Source organism: Sapajus apella, unplaced genomic scaffold (assembly GCF_009761245.1).
Source record: "Sapajus apella isolate SASKATOON/1434 unplaced genomic scaffold, GSC_monkey_1.0 scaffold63, whole genome shotgun sequence".
Taxonomy (NCBI): domain Eukaryota; kingdom Metazoa; phylum Chordata; class Mammalia; order Primates; family Cebidae; genus Sapajus; species Sapajus apella.
This window is the reverse complement of record NW_022437003.1, coordinates 436,134-451,550: the sequence shown is the minus strand read 5'-3', so window position 1 is coordinate 451,550 and position 15,417 is coordinate 436,134. Positions and strand designations below refer to the sequence as shown.

Sequence of the window (15,417 nt, the reverse complement as noted above, 5' to 3'; positions counted from 1 at the left end):
TACTAAAAATATAAAAAGTAGCTGAGTGTGGTGGAACACATGTGTAATCCCAGCTACTCAGGTGGCTGAGGCACAAGAATCACTTGAACTAAGGAGGCGGAGGTTGCAGTAAGTGAGATTGTACCACTGTACTCCAGCCTGGACAACAGAGAGGGGACTCTGTCTCAATAAATAAATATATAAAAATTTCTTTAGTTTTAGTAATGGAAAGTCATCATTGTTGAGATTATAAAGATTTGGTTCCTTCACTTTACTCTCAGTAAAGCAGAGCTCTTACAGGACTGAAGATGATACAGCAGCCACTTAATTAGTTTAACTACAATGCCCCTATTCCCATTCTCAATACCGAAACAAGCATTTTCCTCAGCAAAATTATGTGAACAAATGTGAACTTGAAAGAGTCAGTCCTTTAAGATACATCCACAGTGGTTAAGTGGGCCTAAATTTAAAATAGACCTAAGTGGAACAACCCCCTCCCACCCCCCGCCAACCACTGTGGCTCAAACCTGTAATCTCAACACTTTGGGAGGCAGAGGCAGGTGGATTACTTGAGCAGAGGAGTTTGAGACCAGCCTGGACAGCATCGTGAGACCCCCATCTCTACAAAAAATCAGCCCCCACCTGTAGTCCCCACCACTCAGGAAGCTGAGAGGCGAGAGGATCACTGGAGCCTGGGAGGTCCATGCTGCAGTGAGCCATGATGGCACTACTGCACTCCAGCCTGGGTTACAGAGTGAGACCCTGTCTCAAACAATCAAAATCACCCAAGTGATTATTTGCTAACTAGATGTCACACACACTTGCTCCGAGTTCCCCAAAAACCTGCACATTTGTTCAATTTGGGGACTCCAGAGCTCAACTGAACCAACCAATCAGAGCTTACCTTCCTTAACCAATCAGGGCTCAGCTGTATCAACTAACCAGGCATCAGCTGTATCAACCAACCAGAACGCAGCTACACTGACCAATCAGAACTAAGCAAGTTTTACTCCTTCATTTACATATGGACCTGATTGGAAACCTGGGTGGAATTTTGCTGTAAATCCAGAACCCTCGCTTTGCTTTTTGAACCACATCTGTTTTACACAGAAGGCTGTATCTCTGTGGTTTGGAAGCTGTTCATGCAATGAAGTCTCTTTCCTTCATATTCTTTTTCAGAGAACTTCTGCTCACAGTTGCTAAAGGAGTGAGTTAAAATAGCTTGGAAAGGAAGGGATTTGTTTGAGGGGAGCTCCACACAGTACTACTATACATGAAACTCCGAAAAGACAAGCTAATCTCTAGTGATTGCCAAGGGAGAGGGGCATTACAAAGAGCCATGAGGAAACGTTTATGGGTAATTATATTTGTTCAACAGTTTATTGTGGTCATGGTTTCACAGATGTGCACATACATCAAAGCGTCAAAACTGTACTATGTGCAGTTTATTTTTTTTATTGCATTTTAGGTTTTGGGGTACATGTGAAGAACATGCAAGATTGTTGCATAGGTACACACATGGCAGTGTGATTTGCTGCCTTCCTCCCCTTCACCTATATCTGGCATTTCTCCCCATGCTATCTCTCCCCAACTCCCCATCCCCCAGCTGTCCCTCCCCTATTTCCCCCCAGTAGACCCCAGTGTTTGATGTTCCCCTCCCTGTGTCCATGTGTTCTCATTGTTCAACACCCGCCTATGAGTGAGAACATTCGGTGTTTGATTTTCTGTTCTTGTGTCAGTTTGCTGAGGATGATGGTTGTGCAGTTTAAGTGAATTATACCTCAATCTGCCTTTCTTGAGACAGGGTCTCATTCTGTCACCCAGGCTAGAGTACAGTGGCCTAATCTCTGCTCACTGCAACCTCCACCCCCAGGGCTCAAGCAATCCTCCCACCTCAGTCTCCTGAGTAGCTGGGACTACAGGTATGAATCACAATGCCCAGCTAAATTTCTGTGTGTTTTTCTAGAGACAGGGTTTGGCCATGTTGCCCAGGCTGGTCTTGAACTCCTGGACTCAAGTGATCCAGCCACCTTAGCCTCCCAAAGTGCTGGGATTACAAGCATGAGCCGCCATGGCCAGCCCTCAATATGCTATCTTAAAAAATGGCTTTATTAATGATAACAGCTAGATTAGAGGATGTAGTCTAAGTATACCCTCCCCAGAATCTAGTCACCCCACCACACTGCAGGCCTTCTAGCACTAGGGATAGACCTCCTGTTAATAGCAGAGAGCTGGCCAGGTGCAGTGGCTCAGGCCTGTAATCCCAGCACTTAGGGAGGCCAAGGCAGGTGGATCATGAGGTCAGGAGTTCAAGACCAGCCTGGTCAAGTTGGTAAAACCCTCTCTCTACTAAAAATACAAAAAATTTAGTTGGGTGTGTTGGCAGGCACCTGTGATCCCAGCTACTTGAAAGGTTGAGGCAGAGAACTGCTTGAACCAGGGAGGCACTGGACTGCAGCCTGGGCAGCAGAGCCAAACTCCATCTCAAAAAAGGAAAAAAAAAATAGCAGAGAGCCACCCACACAGAGGAAGGCAAGCTGACTGAGCATTCTCAGTTCTTCCCAAATGCTTGTCTTCCAACAGGGAAGGAGCAGGGGATGTTAGTCCAGGCTTCCACAATTTCTTTTTCTCTATAAACAGCCAGATAGTAAATAGTTTAGGCTTTACAGACAGTCCCTGTCAAAACCACTTTGTTGCAACATAAGAGCAGCCATAGATAATAAATGAATGAATATGGATGTGTCCCAATAAAACTTCAACACAAATCTGTATTTCATATAGCTCACATTTCAAATTTTTTATTTATTTTTAACCATTTGAAAACATAAGACCCGCTTTTCGGCTCGTGGGGTGTGCACATACAAGCCGCAGGCCGCAGTGTGCTGACCCATACTCATGGGAAATCCCGCTACAATTTCGCATGAAGAAAACAAATTTCCCCCTAAAAATAACTAAGCATTACAGAAAATACAGACACTTTTAGATTAGTGCATATATTTAATAGTGTTATATTAGAAATGATACCTTGTCAACACATAGGGAAAAATAATATTTTAAGAAATAAGACCAAGATGAAAACAGTCCATAATAGCTTTGTCACACACAAAAATGGCAGTCACGCTCCTCCCCGCACACAAAGGGTAGCATCGCGGCTTAAGCGGTTTTCTCATCTCGCTGCATGGTTTTCAGATAGTCCTTTAGTCACACACATGCTTAGCCTTGTCATGCCATGGGTTTGAATCCTCCTTCACAGAATGTAAGCCAGCAACTAAAATGCTTGTTAGCCTGCGAGCCCTACAAACACCCACTCCCTTATCCTAGGGCCTGTTTTTCACTGTCCGAAGCTCTTCGGGTGCTTTATCTCCCAAAGACCCTCAATGATAAGTGACTACCAGTCCACAATGAAGAGTGCTGCCTGGTCATTCCATCTCGTGCTGGCTTCTGCTGAGAAATGGGGTAACAAGACAGGACCCACTCTCTGATCACTACTGTGATGCTTGATTTCCCATAGATTCAAGATCCTTCCTGTGATGGAAGGATCAGAGGCCAGGCTCAGATGGCCAAGGACAGAAAAGGAGGAGGGCAGAAGTATGCAGCAAACCAACAGGGAGGGGTGGCCCGGTGTGGTCCACAGGAGACTAGGCAGACCATCTCTCCCTCCGTCCTTGGCTCTCTGCACCTATTAAAAGGAATTCCTCTTAGTCCTGGGAACAGAACTTTCAGGTGGCCCAAAAGTTCCACCAGAATTCGCCCTCCATCCTTCAAGGCAGGAGTTCTTCGTGTAGTGGAAAGCAGAATTCACAGTTTAAAACATTTGCATTCTGTTCTTAGCTCCCCTCCTTCTTGGCCCTGACCCCTGGCAAGCTACTTAACCTCTCTGGGCCTTCAGAGGCCTATGTACAACATCAGAATAATAGTGTCTCCTCTTCAAGGCTGTTCCTAAGGATCAACTGGGTATGTAAAATACATATGTTATGCAGGTGAAGCGGTAAGTGTCCACTCCCTTCTTCAGCATTATGCCCTATGACTTCACATTTGGGCTGCTGTCCTCCATGCCAGAAATTCCCATTTGCATGCAAAAAACCATACCCCTGGTCACTTGTTAGGGCAGATTCTAGGCTTATGAAGCTCAATACTGGTTTAAAAAAAAAAAAAAAAAAGCATCACATTTTCCTTCTAACACTATAGACAGTATTGAATTGGCTACTTATACAGAAAGTGTAGGCATAAGCAAAAGAATTATTTTAAAAACAAAATGACACTTTTTTTGGTTCTACCTTTTCCCAGTAAATTACAATAAGTAAGACAGTACCATGAGGAGGAATACTCCTGGAGATGACAAAAGTACCTACAAGCTGAATTTTTTTTTTAAGAGCCCATGGAGAAACACTTTCTCTGGCACGCCTGCCCTGGTCGTTTAAATACCTTGCTTATTAATCAGCAGTGCAATCCCAGTTTTCCCATGTGTTACAACAGGGTATTACTTAGGTGTGGTCACAACACTCGTTTTATCTCTCATTCTAATCTTCCCACAAAGAATGCCAAAGGCACCGCCAAAGGCACCACCGAAGCCATCACCAAAGCCACCCGCCTCAGGGCCAAGGGCGGATGTGGAACTACCCTGACCAGTCAACTCGGCAGGCTATAATTAACTCCAGTTAATTGCTCTGGAGTCCTGCTTTGTGGGTGGGAATGTTTTAATTTTCTTTCATGTTTGAAATAAGATTTATTCAGTAGAAAAACTTAAACATATATATTTCTGATATGGAGTTTTGCTCTTGTGGGCCAGGCTGGAGTGAACTTAAATGTATTTTTTTTTTTTTAAGACAGGGTTTCACCATATTGGTCAGGCTGGTCTTGAACTCCCGACCTCAGGTGATCTGCCCGCCCTGGCCTCCAAAGTGCTTGGACTACAGGCGTGAGCCACCACGCCTGGCCTTAAATGTATTTTTAAACATATGAAGTGAATACATCTATGTCCAATTCTTTTGGAAAGTACCTGTCGGGTGTCGGGGACCAGAGTATCGTGGCCACGCCATCCAAGTTAAGACTGACTGTATTTCAGAGTTTTGGAATATACACAATTGCTGAGTTGTTATCCCTATCTATGGCAGTCCAAACGCACAGCCTACAGAACATAATAAATATTTAATGAATGAATCACTTCTATTGCATTTAATGTAAACTGGGGCTCGGTTTACATTAGAGAATTACCCTACTATACAACACCAAGAAGCTTCAGTGTAGTTTTTCTTAGAGAAAGAGAAGATAATGTTAAAATGCTACCTCAACCTACTCGGCATGAAGCTCCTCCTCCCCTTCCCCTGGCCTCAGTCCTGAGAATACAATTCTTCCTTAGCTCTTCAACTGCCCACAGCTGCTTTCTCGAGAGAGACGGGAACTGCCACTGACATAGAATTAAAAACCAGGAGGGCTCTGCACTGTGAGTGTTGTCAGCAGAAAGCGTGCTGCACACCAGACCCTCCGCACCTCCACAGAAGACAACCCACGTCTTGTAGATAAGCTGTTTTAACAGCCGTCTGATTACAGGTCTTACAAAAGAAACCGTGTTTAGAATGCTGTTCCTTAGAGGCAGTCACAGGTGCTAAGAGAGAAATCATCCCTCTGTAAATCCTTATTTGATTGAGGTTCTCTAAGGTTCTACAGGAAGAGTTGTTCATCTTTAACATGAGCAATATGATATTGTACCAGCTACAAAAACACAAAACTCTTTTAAGTATATACCTTTTTTTTTTTTTTTTTTAAAGACGGGGTTTCACCATGTTGGTCAGGCTGGTCTTGAACTCCCGACCTCAGGTGATCCACCCGCCTTGGCCTCCAAAGTGCTTGGATTACAGGCGTGAGCCACCACGCCCGGCCCAAGTATACACCTTACAGTTTTACCCAGTCTTTATTAACGAGCAGCCCAGTTAAAAGACCAACCTTTTGTTTTGTGCCTCAAAAACCGGTCTTTTAGTACATGGAGATACACACCTAGCCCATTGTAAAAGGATGTGAATCAACTATTCGAAAAGAGTGGGTTATGTGCCGTAACTCACACTGGCTGGTCCTGGATTCAAGGATTCCTGTGGGGTCCTTCCACTTGACAACGGACTGCTCCATTATCTGTCCTTTGAGCAATAACTGGAGGAAGCTCCATTTCTGATGGAACCGTTCATGGAAACCTTTGGATTCCCTCTCTCGATCTTTTCTCGGCTGAAGATTGTGTCCTGGTCACTGTCAAACTCAGACTCGGACACCATCAGGCTGGAGTTGTGCTCTGTGCTTCGGTGCTTGATACCTAGAGAGAAGCACAGAAGCCCTGAGGAGGAACGCCACGCTTCACTTCCAGCTGCCGGTCGTTCTGGCTGCAGGTCCCGTGGTGAGCGCGGAGCGGTGCTTGCGCACCTGGAGAGCAATCGCCCACAGCAGCAGGAAGTTTGGGTTTCCTAGCAAGTAACTGCAGGGGTTTTGGTGCCTCACCTGAGCTTCAGCTGCAGCTTTGACAATTGCCAGCTGCTTAACCCTAGGCAAGATAGCTGAGCTTTCTGAGCCTTCAGTCTTTATTGGGAAGGTAACACAGCATCTACCCCATGAGTTTATGGGGAGGATTAAGTGAAACAGTGCGTTCAAGCTCTTGGCCCAGCCTTTAATACATCATAAGCATCCAAGAAATGAAAGCTTCTGTGATTTTACCACTTGGTTAAAGTATTTTTGGTAGAATATTTGTTCTCAGGGGGTCAAACTAAGAGACGGAACAGGCATTAAATACAATTCCTACTCTCAAAGAATTTATAGTGTCTAGCCAGGGGGTTAAGACATAGATTTGGCTGGGCCTGGTGGCTCATGCCTGTAATCCCAGCCCTTTGGGAGGCTGAGGCAGGAGGCTCACTTGAGGCCAGGAGTTTGAGGCTGCAGTGAACTGTGGTTGTGCTGCTGTACTCCAGCTTGGGTGACAGAGCAAGACCCTGTCTCAGGAGGAAAAACAAAAAAGACATAAAAGGCACAGGCTCATGAGAAGATGGCTCATAACAGGTAAGACATTTTTTAAGTCCTCTGTAAATTCAGAGGCGATAAGCACATATACTTATGATGGGGGCTGCTGCAGTGACCATTCCCCTAGGGTGATGCTGCAGAACCTTCTCCTTATTCAGCTAAAACTGGGTTCCTGTCTCACTACCAGGAAAGATGAGGCTCTTGGACACATAGAAAGGTGAGAAAAATGGAACTTATTGGGCAAAAAGTAAAGAAAGAAAAACTCCCAGCAAATACAGAGAGAGACCTGCCAACACCGTCTCTCCTCACAGATTGAATTCCAGGTGACCACACAGGAACTGAAGAGGCAGGCTTCACCCCACTGCAAATGACGCACACTTCCCGTGGCTCTCTCCCCTTCCCGCAGTGCGCAGGTGGACATTATTGACAGAGAATCAGCTAGGGAAGGGCGGGGCCTTCATCAGGACCCAGCAGTCCAGTTTTTCTGCCTTCAGGCTGTTTTAGGCTTGAAGGTGGCATTTCGCCAGGGACCCTTGTCTGTTTCCTGCCTCTATCAGTGAGATTTGAAGAAGGGAGAGAAATTAGGAAGGCAGGGGAAGGGCATGGAGTGTGCAGAGGCATCCAGGAATATTTAAAAAAAAAAAAAAAAAATTTGTTTGTAGCAAATGATTCCTGCAGGAAATAATGAAGGAGAGGCTGGAGAGAGGCAGGGACCTCACAGAAAAGCACGTGAATACAAGGTTTGGATTTTATCATCTAAGCAGAGGGATGACAGACACTATTAAAACGTTGTTCTAAGATATGAATAAAACCACAGTGTACAGGATGGAAAGAGAACAGACAGTAAACACAGAGGCTGCTGGCGTCTGAATGTTTGCACCCCCACAAATTCATGTGCTGAAATCTAATCCCTTAATGGTGGTACTAAGAGGTGGGGCCTTTGGGCGGTGATTGAAGAGGATTAATACTCACATGAAAGAGGCACCAGAGGCCAGGCATGGTGGCTCACACCTGTAATCCCAGCGCTTTGGGAGGCCAAGGAGGACGGATCACCTGAGGTCAGGAGTTCGAGACCAGCCTGGCCAACATGGCGAAACCCTGTCTCTATTAAAAATACAAACAAACAAAAAAAAATAGCTGGGCATGGTGGCAGGTGCCTGTAATCCCAACTACTTGAGAAGCTGAGGCATGAGAATCGCTTGAACCTGGGAGGTAGAGGTTGCAGTGAGCTGAGATCGTGTCACTGCACTCCAGCCTAGAGGATAGAGGCTCTGTCTCCAAAACAGAAAGAGGTACCAGAGGCTGCCTTGCCCTTTGCACCATGTGAAGATGCAGGGAGGAGGTGCCATCGATGAGGAAGTGGCCCTGGCCAGATGCTGAATTCGCCTTCCCAGCCTCCAGAACTCTGGGTAATAAATACCTGTTGTTCATAAGCCTCCCCGTCTGTGTCGTTTTGTTAGAGCAGCCCCCGCGGGCCAAGGCGGAGGCAGTGCAATGTAGGGGAAGAGCCCGGCCTCCAGCCCACCTTCACCACTCACCAGCTGCGTTACTTGGGCAAGTCGCTAAACTTTCCTTAGCCTCAGTTTCCTCTTATGTAAAATGGGGATAATCATTGTACATACTCATAGTGCTGTGGGTAGGATTAGAATTCAATGAGTAAAGTGCTTCAAAAGAACCTAGTACGTATTCGACATTAAATATCTGTTAATTGTTATTATTACTATTGGTTCACAGGTGAAACTGTAAGGACCTGAACTAAGGTGGTGATGGTAATGATGAGGAAGGAGGGCAAGAGACTAGCAAGGTGGGGGGTCTGGAGTGGGGGGCAGCGTGTGTGGAGCACCAGTGACAGGTTTCAGACTGGGGCGGTGAGGATGGGGGTTCGATGAATAGACATGGGAATGTCAGGAGGATGAGTGTATTTCAAGATAAAGGTGGGTGTGACAATGCAGCCTAAAGCACCTTCAGCTCTCAGGTATAAAGTCAGTTGATAATACTGCTGATGTTACGCAATGCAAACGGCGAGCACTCAGCATATGCGACCATGCCTACCTCCTGCGATGCGCTCCTGCCAAAGCCCTGTTCGCTACACTCTGTACACAATTGTTCCTTCCGACCCTAGTGCTCCTACCGGCATCGTCCACGCATTGGCAGAACTCCTGCACTCCTGTACAATCATCCTCCCTCACGATGTGAGCTGCCGTAGAGGCAGGTTCTGTGCTTCCTCCTCTCCCAGTGTCCAGGGCCTACCCCAGTGTCTGCGCACAGGGCAGGCATTCAACACTCACTGTGAATAACGTTTTGCACCTCACAGCTCTGAAAATGATTATATCTTCCACAAAAGCTCACTTAGTCATGAACCCAGAATTATGGAAAATCTACAGAATTGGTGTTCAGCAGCCTCAGAGGGCCAAAGAAGTTTCATTAAGTATGCAACACTTAAAAAAAAAAAAAAAAAAAAAGGCCAGGCACCGTGGCTCATGCCTGTAGTCCCAGCACTTTGGGAGGCGGAGGCGGGTGGATCACAAGGTCAGGAGTTCAAGACCAGCCTGACCAACATGGTGAAATCCCGTCTCTTTTTTTTTTTTTTGAGACAGAGTCTTGTTCTGTCGCTAGGTGCCAGGGTGGAGTGCAGTGGCATGACCTCTGCTCACTGCAACCTCCGCCTCCCGGGTTCAAGCAATTCTCCTGCCTCAGCCTCCTGAGTAGCTGGGACTACAGACATGTGCCACCACGCCCAGCTAATTTTTTATATTTTAGTAGAGACAAGGTTTCACCATGTTGGCCAGGATGGTCTTGATCTCTTAACCTTGTGATCTACCCGCCTCGGCCACCCAAAGTGCTGGGATTACAGGCGTGAGCCACCATGCCTGGCCAAAACCCCGTTTCTTAAAAAGCAGGAAAAAAGTATGCAACAGTTAATAAACGAGAGTGAAAAAGTTAACCGAGGTGGGCAAGAGGCGCTCGTAAGCACAGGGATCAATACACGTTGTGAGGAAAGCCCATTTTCTGTGAAGCCTTTGTGTCTATCTATATCAATGGCTAAGTAGATAACGCAGCTGCTGAAAAACGTGAGACTTTAAAGTGCAAGTGTCTTCTTGCTGCATTTCCGGCCTAGCAGACCTAAAGGGAACAGCATTCAGAGGCGGATTGTGGGAGCGTCTTCCACTGTCCCCCACCCTCCAACCAGAAGTAGAAAAGTAACTGGGTGCTGGGGACACCTCTGTTTAAAGAGCAGTCCTTGCCCTGTGGTCACTGGTTGGTGCTCAATTGTAACACTTCATATCCCTTATCCATGCATGCCTCAAAGTATCATGCCAAAATATATTAAATTTATACTGAAACTACTGCCTCCCGCCCCCAAGCCCTGCGTTAGCGTATTCTCAGGAGATGAAAGTTGTTTTCCTTTTTCTTTTTTTTGAGACAGAGTAGCCCAAGCTGCAGTACAGTGGAGCAATCTCGCCCAAGTGCAAGCTCCACCTCCTGAGCGCAAGCGATCCTTCTGCCTCAGCCTCCCGAGTAGCTGGGATTACAAGTGTGTGCCACCACAACCGGCTCTTTTTTTTTTTTTTTTTAGCAGAGACAGGGTTTCACCATGTTGCCCAGTGTGGTCTCGAACTACTGAGCTCCAGCGATCCACCCGCCTTGGCCTCTCAAAGTGCTTGGATTACAGGCATGAGCCACCATGCCTGGCCTGAAGGCTGTTTTTCATCACAGAATCCCAGCCTCACTCTTCCCTCGCAATCAAAGTGCTGACTCCAGCTGACCATTCTCTCTCCATCCTGGTTAGCTCACAGGCATACCTAGGTTAAATCGTGTGAAGGTGCCAGGCAATGATTCCAGAGACTGTCTTACCATATTTGGGCCTCAGTTCCATTCTTTCCTGTTCATCCATGTTATCCAAGATGGTGTACTTTGTTTTCTTCCTGATTTTAGTCCTTTTTTGTCTGAAAGGAACAATGAAAAGCTCAACTCAGATCTTTAGAAAGGTAACTGAGATCCAGGATTTAAAACACAGGAAAGACACTGAAGGAAGCATTTTGCCTTTATTAGGAGGTAGTTTGGGTCTTTTATTAAGGAAGCATACACAAGGCCAGGTTGAAGCTCAGAGGGGCATTATGCATCTTGGAGAAACACACATCAGGGTATAAACAGCCACATCACTCTTGCCCCACTTATCCACGGGTCTCAATTAAGCCTCAGGCTATGGTGCCAGGACCTTTAGTGCAATTCTCAGCACCTGTGTGTTGGCCCAAGGAGCTCCTCTTCATGAGTAATTCCTTACTCAGAAAAGCTTGGATGAGCAAAGGTTCCCCTGAACCTATGCGACCCTGCAATGTCCAATGGCTCAGTAATGAAAAGATGTCATGAACTGGCAATCAGAAAAAAAAAAAAAAAATAGCAAACATTGGCCAGGCGTGGTGGCTCATGCCTGTAATCCCAGCACTTTGGGAGGCCAAGGCTGGTGGATCACTGAGGTCAGGAGTTCGAGACCAGCCTGACAAATCTGATGAAACCCTGTCTCTACTAAAAATAGAAAAATTAGCTGAGCATGGTGGTGGGCACCTGTAATCCCAATTACTCAGGAGGCTGACACAGGAGAATCGCTTGAACCCGGAAGGCAGAGGTTACAGTAAGCCGAGATCGATGCCACTGCACTCCAGCCTGGGCAACAGAGCAAGACTCCGTCTCAAAACAAAAAACAACAACAACAAAATACCAAAAATTATAATAAATTCCCACAATTAATTAGCAACAACTGTTCCCTACTTTTTTCATTTTTTTCCCCCTCCACATATGAAAGCCAGGCTGGTCCCATATACCTTATCCTATGTACAGAGACTGTTCAAAAACACACATCGAAACCATGCTGAGTCGTGTAGAGAACAAGACAGTAATTTCACAGCATAAAAGCAATTTTCTGAGAGCATGATGATCAGCAGCATGGGTCTTAATTTAGCACTTACTAGCTGGTGACTTTGAGAAAATTATTTGAGACTTTTGTGCCTCCATGTCCTCACCTGTAAAATGGGGGTAAGAAGAGTTTCTTTCTCACATGGTTGATGGGAGGACTAAATAAGATAATACATACAGAGCACTTAGCCATTAATGACAATGGCAGATACTTAATAAATGCTCGCAGTTATCCCTACTGTCATCATCTTCTGCTTGACAGACATGTCGCAAAGCTGCGGATGTTTACTGCCACGTACGGTAGGGTCAGACCGTCCCATATGTCTCTGGGAAAACTTAATGGAATTGAGGCCTCTATGTGCCTGTGCCTGGCTCCCTTTCCCCAGTCTCACTTTTGGGAACATAATCACAAATAAAACTAAAATAATCTGTAAGTGATATCTGAAAAACAACTATTAAAATATATGTATATATATTTTTTTGAGACCGAGTTTCACTCTGCTGCCAAGCTGGAGTTGAGTGGCCCAATCTCAGCTCACCGCAACCTTCACCTCCCAGGTTCGACCAATTCTCCTGCCTCAGGCTCCCAAGTAGCTGGGATTACAGGCATGAGCCACCACACCCAGGTAATTTTATGTGTTTAGTAGAGATGGGGTTTCACCATGTTGGCCAGGCTGGTCTCGAACTCCTGGCCTCCAATGATCCACCCTCCTCAGCCTCCCAACGTGCTAGGGTTACAGGCGTGAGTCACCATGCATGGCCTAAAATACACTTTTTAAAAATCACATCTTTGGAGAGCATCCGTAGTGTTTACATGAAAGAGTAGGCCTGATACTGTCTTCTAAGGACTTGAGTAATCACTTTCCCTACAAGTCTCCTGACTGAGGGTTGAGCATGGAGTTCTGGAAGATTCGGCCAATGAGGCAGCTCGAGGCTTCTCAGAGGTCAGCTCCATGGAAAAAGGAAACACCTGAAGCAAAAATTCTCTTGGGCGGTGTTATTGCCTCAATTACAGTTTCAAATTTATTAAAAATGATTCAGGTAGATTATTGTTTCACATAATGAAAATAATCAAAATCTGCTATTTGTAACAGTATGCTTCTAGATCTTCTTCCTCTACTGAGACCTGGAAGGCCACTTAGGTACTTGTGATATATATATAGATATATATAATAGATGTCTGTTTTTATCATGGTTCCTGGCTAATAATTCCCACGGCCCTTATTATAATGCTGGGGCACTTTGGGCCTCAGAAAACAGAATCTCCCTCTCTCTCTGGCCTTCTCCTGCCCTCCTTTCTCCCCAAGGCAAGAACCTTCTCCTGCCTTTCTGTCTCCAATCTGGCTACAAAGAAATTCTCTGACCTACTTTGTCTGATTATAGGTCATAAAACCCTCATTTCAGGAGTTCTGCCTCCTACCCAGGAGGATGGAGCGCTTTACAGAGGGGCGAGAAGAATCTGGACAGGCCTTGCTGGGCTTGCCCACTCAGCCTGTTAGTATCAGATCCTACCTACCCTTTATGTCCAATTACTTTTATACATAGTTATAAATCATGCCTATAAATATCCAATGATGTCTTCATAGAAGGCCCAAGATGACGGGGTTCAGAGAGCTTCCGGACAGCCAAACGTGGGGTTCCCAGAGGATGGCACGCCCAGAGAGGGCACGGAAGCTCTGGGCCCCTTCCCCATACCGCACCCTGTGCACCTCTTCATCGGTATCCCTGGTAATATCCTTTGTAATAACCACTGTGTTTCCCTGAGTTCTTTGAGCCACCCTGGCGAATTAACTGAACTCAAGAAGAAAACTGAGGGACCCAATTGATAGTCAGGAGCCCAAGTAAAACAACCGGAGGTATGTAACTGGCATCTGAATGGGGTGGGGGGCAGTCTTGGGGACAGAGCCCTTAACCTGTGGGATCTGACGTTATCTCCAGGTAGACAGCGTCAGAACTGACTTGGAGGACGCCCAGCTAGCGTTCACTGCACCCTGTTGCTTGCCTGGTGTGTGGGGAGATCTCCCAGACATTGGTCACAGCAGTCCTCTGTTGATTGTTGCTGAGTGAGAATACAGTACCGGTTTGGTGACTCTAATGTGAGACCGGCAGAGAATAACATTAGATTTGAAACAGAACCGTTAAACCTCCTAGAAGTCACAAGAGCTGCCATGAGAAAAAGCTGCCTCTAATATTCCGTTTATGTGGGCAGAAAGTGCATGATAAGGTGTGCTTAAGGTCCAGTTTGTCTTCACAGATAATGTGATTATTAAACAGCTTAGCAGTTTAACAAGCCCAAGTAAACAATGCCTAAGCTGCCATAACACTCTCAGTGCGGGGTCTCCGTTCCCCACGAATAAGCGCCCTAGGTACCTCTTGCAGCAGCGGATGCAAAGCCAAGCGAAGCCTCCCGTTAGCACAGCAAGGGTAAAAGCCAACACTGTCACATAGAATATACTCCACTCTGAAACACAAGAAAACCGGAGAGGACACAGTTATAGGCTCCTTGTGGAACAACTTTATTCTGATGATTGACAACAAATATTTCTGAATCCCTACAAGTAAAGGCCGCCTGCGGCCTCCGTCTGTAACAGTATGGAGTTGATAGCGTCTCATCAGGCTGGTAGCGGAGCACAGCAAGGTAAAACACAGATAAATCATGAACAACCTAAAATTGCCCTGTTTTTATCTACTGGGTTTCAGGACCTCACGGATCACAAATTTCATGCTAACCTGGGAACAGAATAATCTGAAATAACTAAAAGTAGTCAGTTACATAGTAATGCCTTTTATATAAACACATACATATGTCACATCAAAATATTCGTTCCAGAATGCCAAAAATCACAATCCCCACCCCTAAAAGTTCTGGCTTGGTTTTAATAAAGCATCTGTATGGCTGTTTATGGCATGAAAACATTTTTCACAGCCAGAGAACAATTCAGAAACTACCTGACCCTTGTTCTTTCCACATCCTTGCAGAAATCTAATGTGAAAACCTCTGCAACAGTAATTCAGTGGCAGAGAAGCCCAGTGTAACTCTACTCGAGAGCAAAGTTTAATAGGCTGGGCATGGTGGCTCACACCTGTAATTCTAGCACTTTGGGAGGCTGAGGCGGGAGGATCACTTGAGGTCAGGAATTTGAGACCAGTCTGGCCAACATGGCCAAACCCCATCTCTACTAAAAATACAAAAATTAGCCAGACATGGTAGCGCACACCTGTAGCTCCAGCTACTTGGTAGCCTGAGGTAGGAAAATCGCTTCAACACAGGAGGTGGAGGTTGCAGTGAGCTGGGATTGTGCTAATGCACCCCAGCCTGGGCAACAGAGCAAGCTTCCATCTCAAAAAAAGAAAAAAAAAGTCTAATTTTATTAAATGTTATATAATCTCACTAGACTAATGATCCAAGAGCTGGCTATTTTCTGCTTTTTCTATAGTATTAAATGGAAACAGAATTTGGCAGTCAGCTCTTACTACCTTTGCTGCCAGTTACGTCCATCTGGTTCCCCAAACAACAAATTTACTTAG

General features: G+C 45.7%; 1 protein-coding gene across 7 annotated transcripts in view; it reads right to left on the bottom strand.

Moving 5' to 3' along the window:
• Positions 1-5,875: 5,875 nt before the first annotated feature.
• KIAA0319 (KIAA0319 ortholog) overlaps positions 5,876-15,417 on the bottom strand; it is a 104,170-nt gene continuing 94,628 nt past the window's right edge. For all 7 annotated transcript variants that reach the window (XM_032247615.1, XM_032247619.1, XM_032247616.1 and 4 more), the window contains 3 exons: positions 14,260-14,350; positions 10,831-10,922; positions 5,876-6,280 (listed from right to left, as the gene is read on the bottom strand). In XM_032247615.1, the coding sequence (XP_032103506.1) occupies positions 6,102-6,280; positions 10,831-10,922; positions 14,260-14,350 (362 nt within the window). In that variant the 3' untranslated portion in view covers positions 5,876-6,101. The remainder of the gene's footprint in view (positions 6,281-10,830; positions 10,923-14,259; positions 14,351-15,417) is intronic.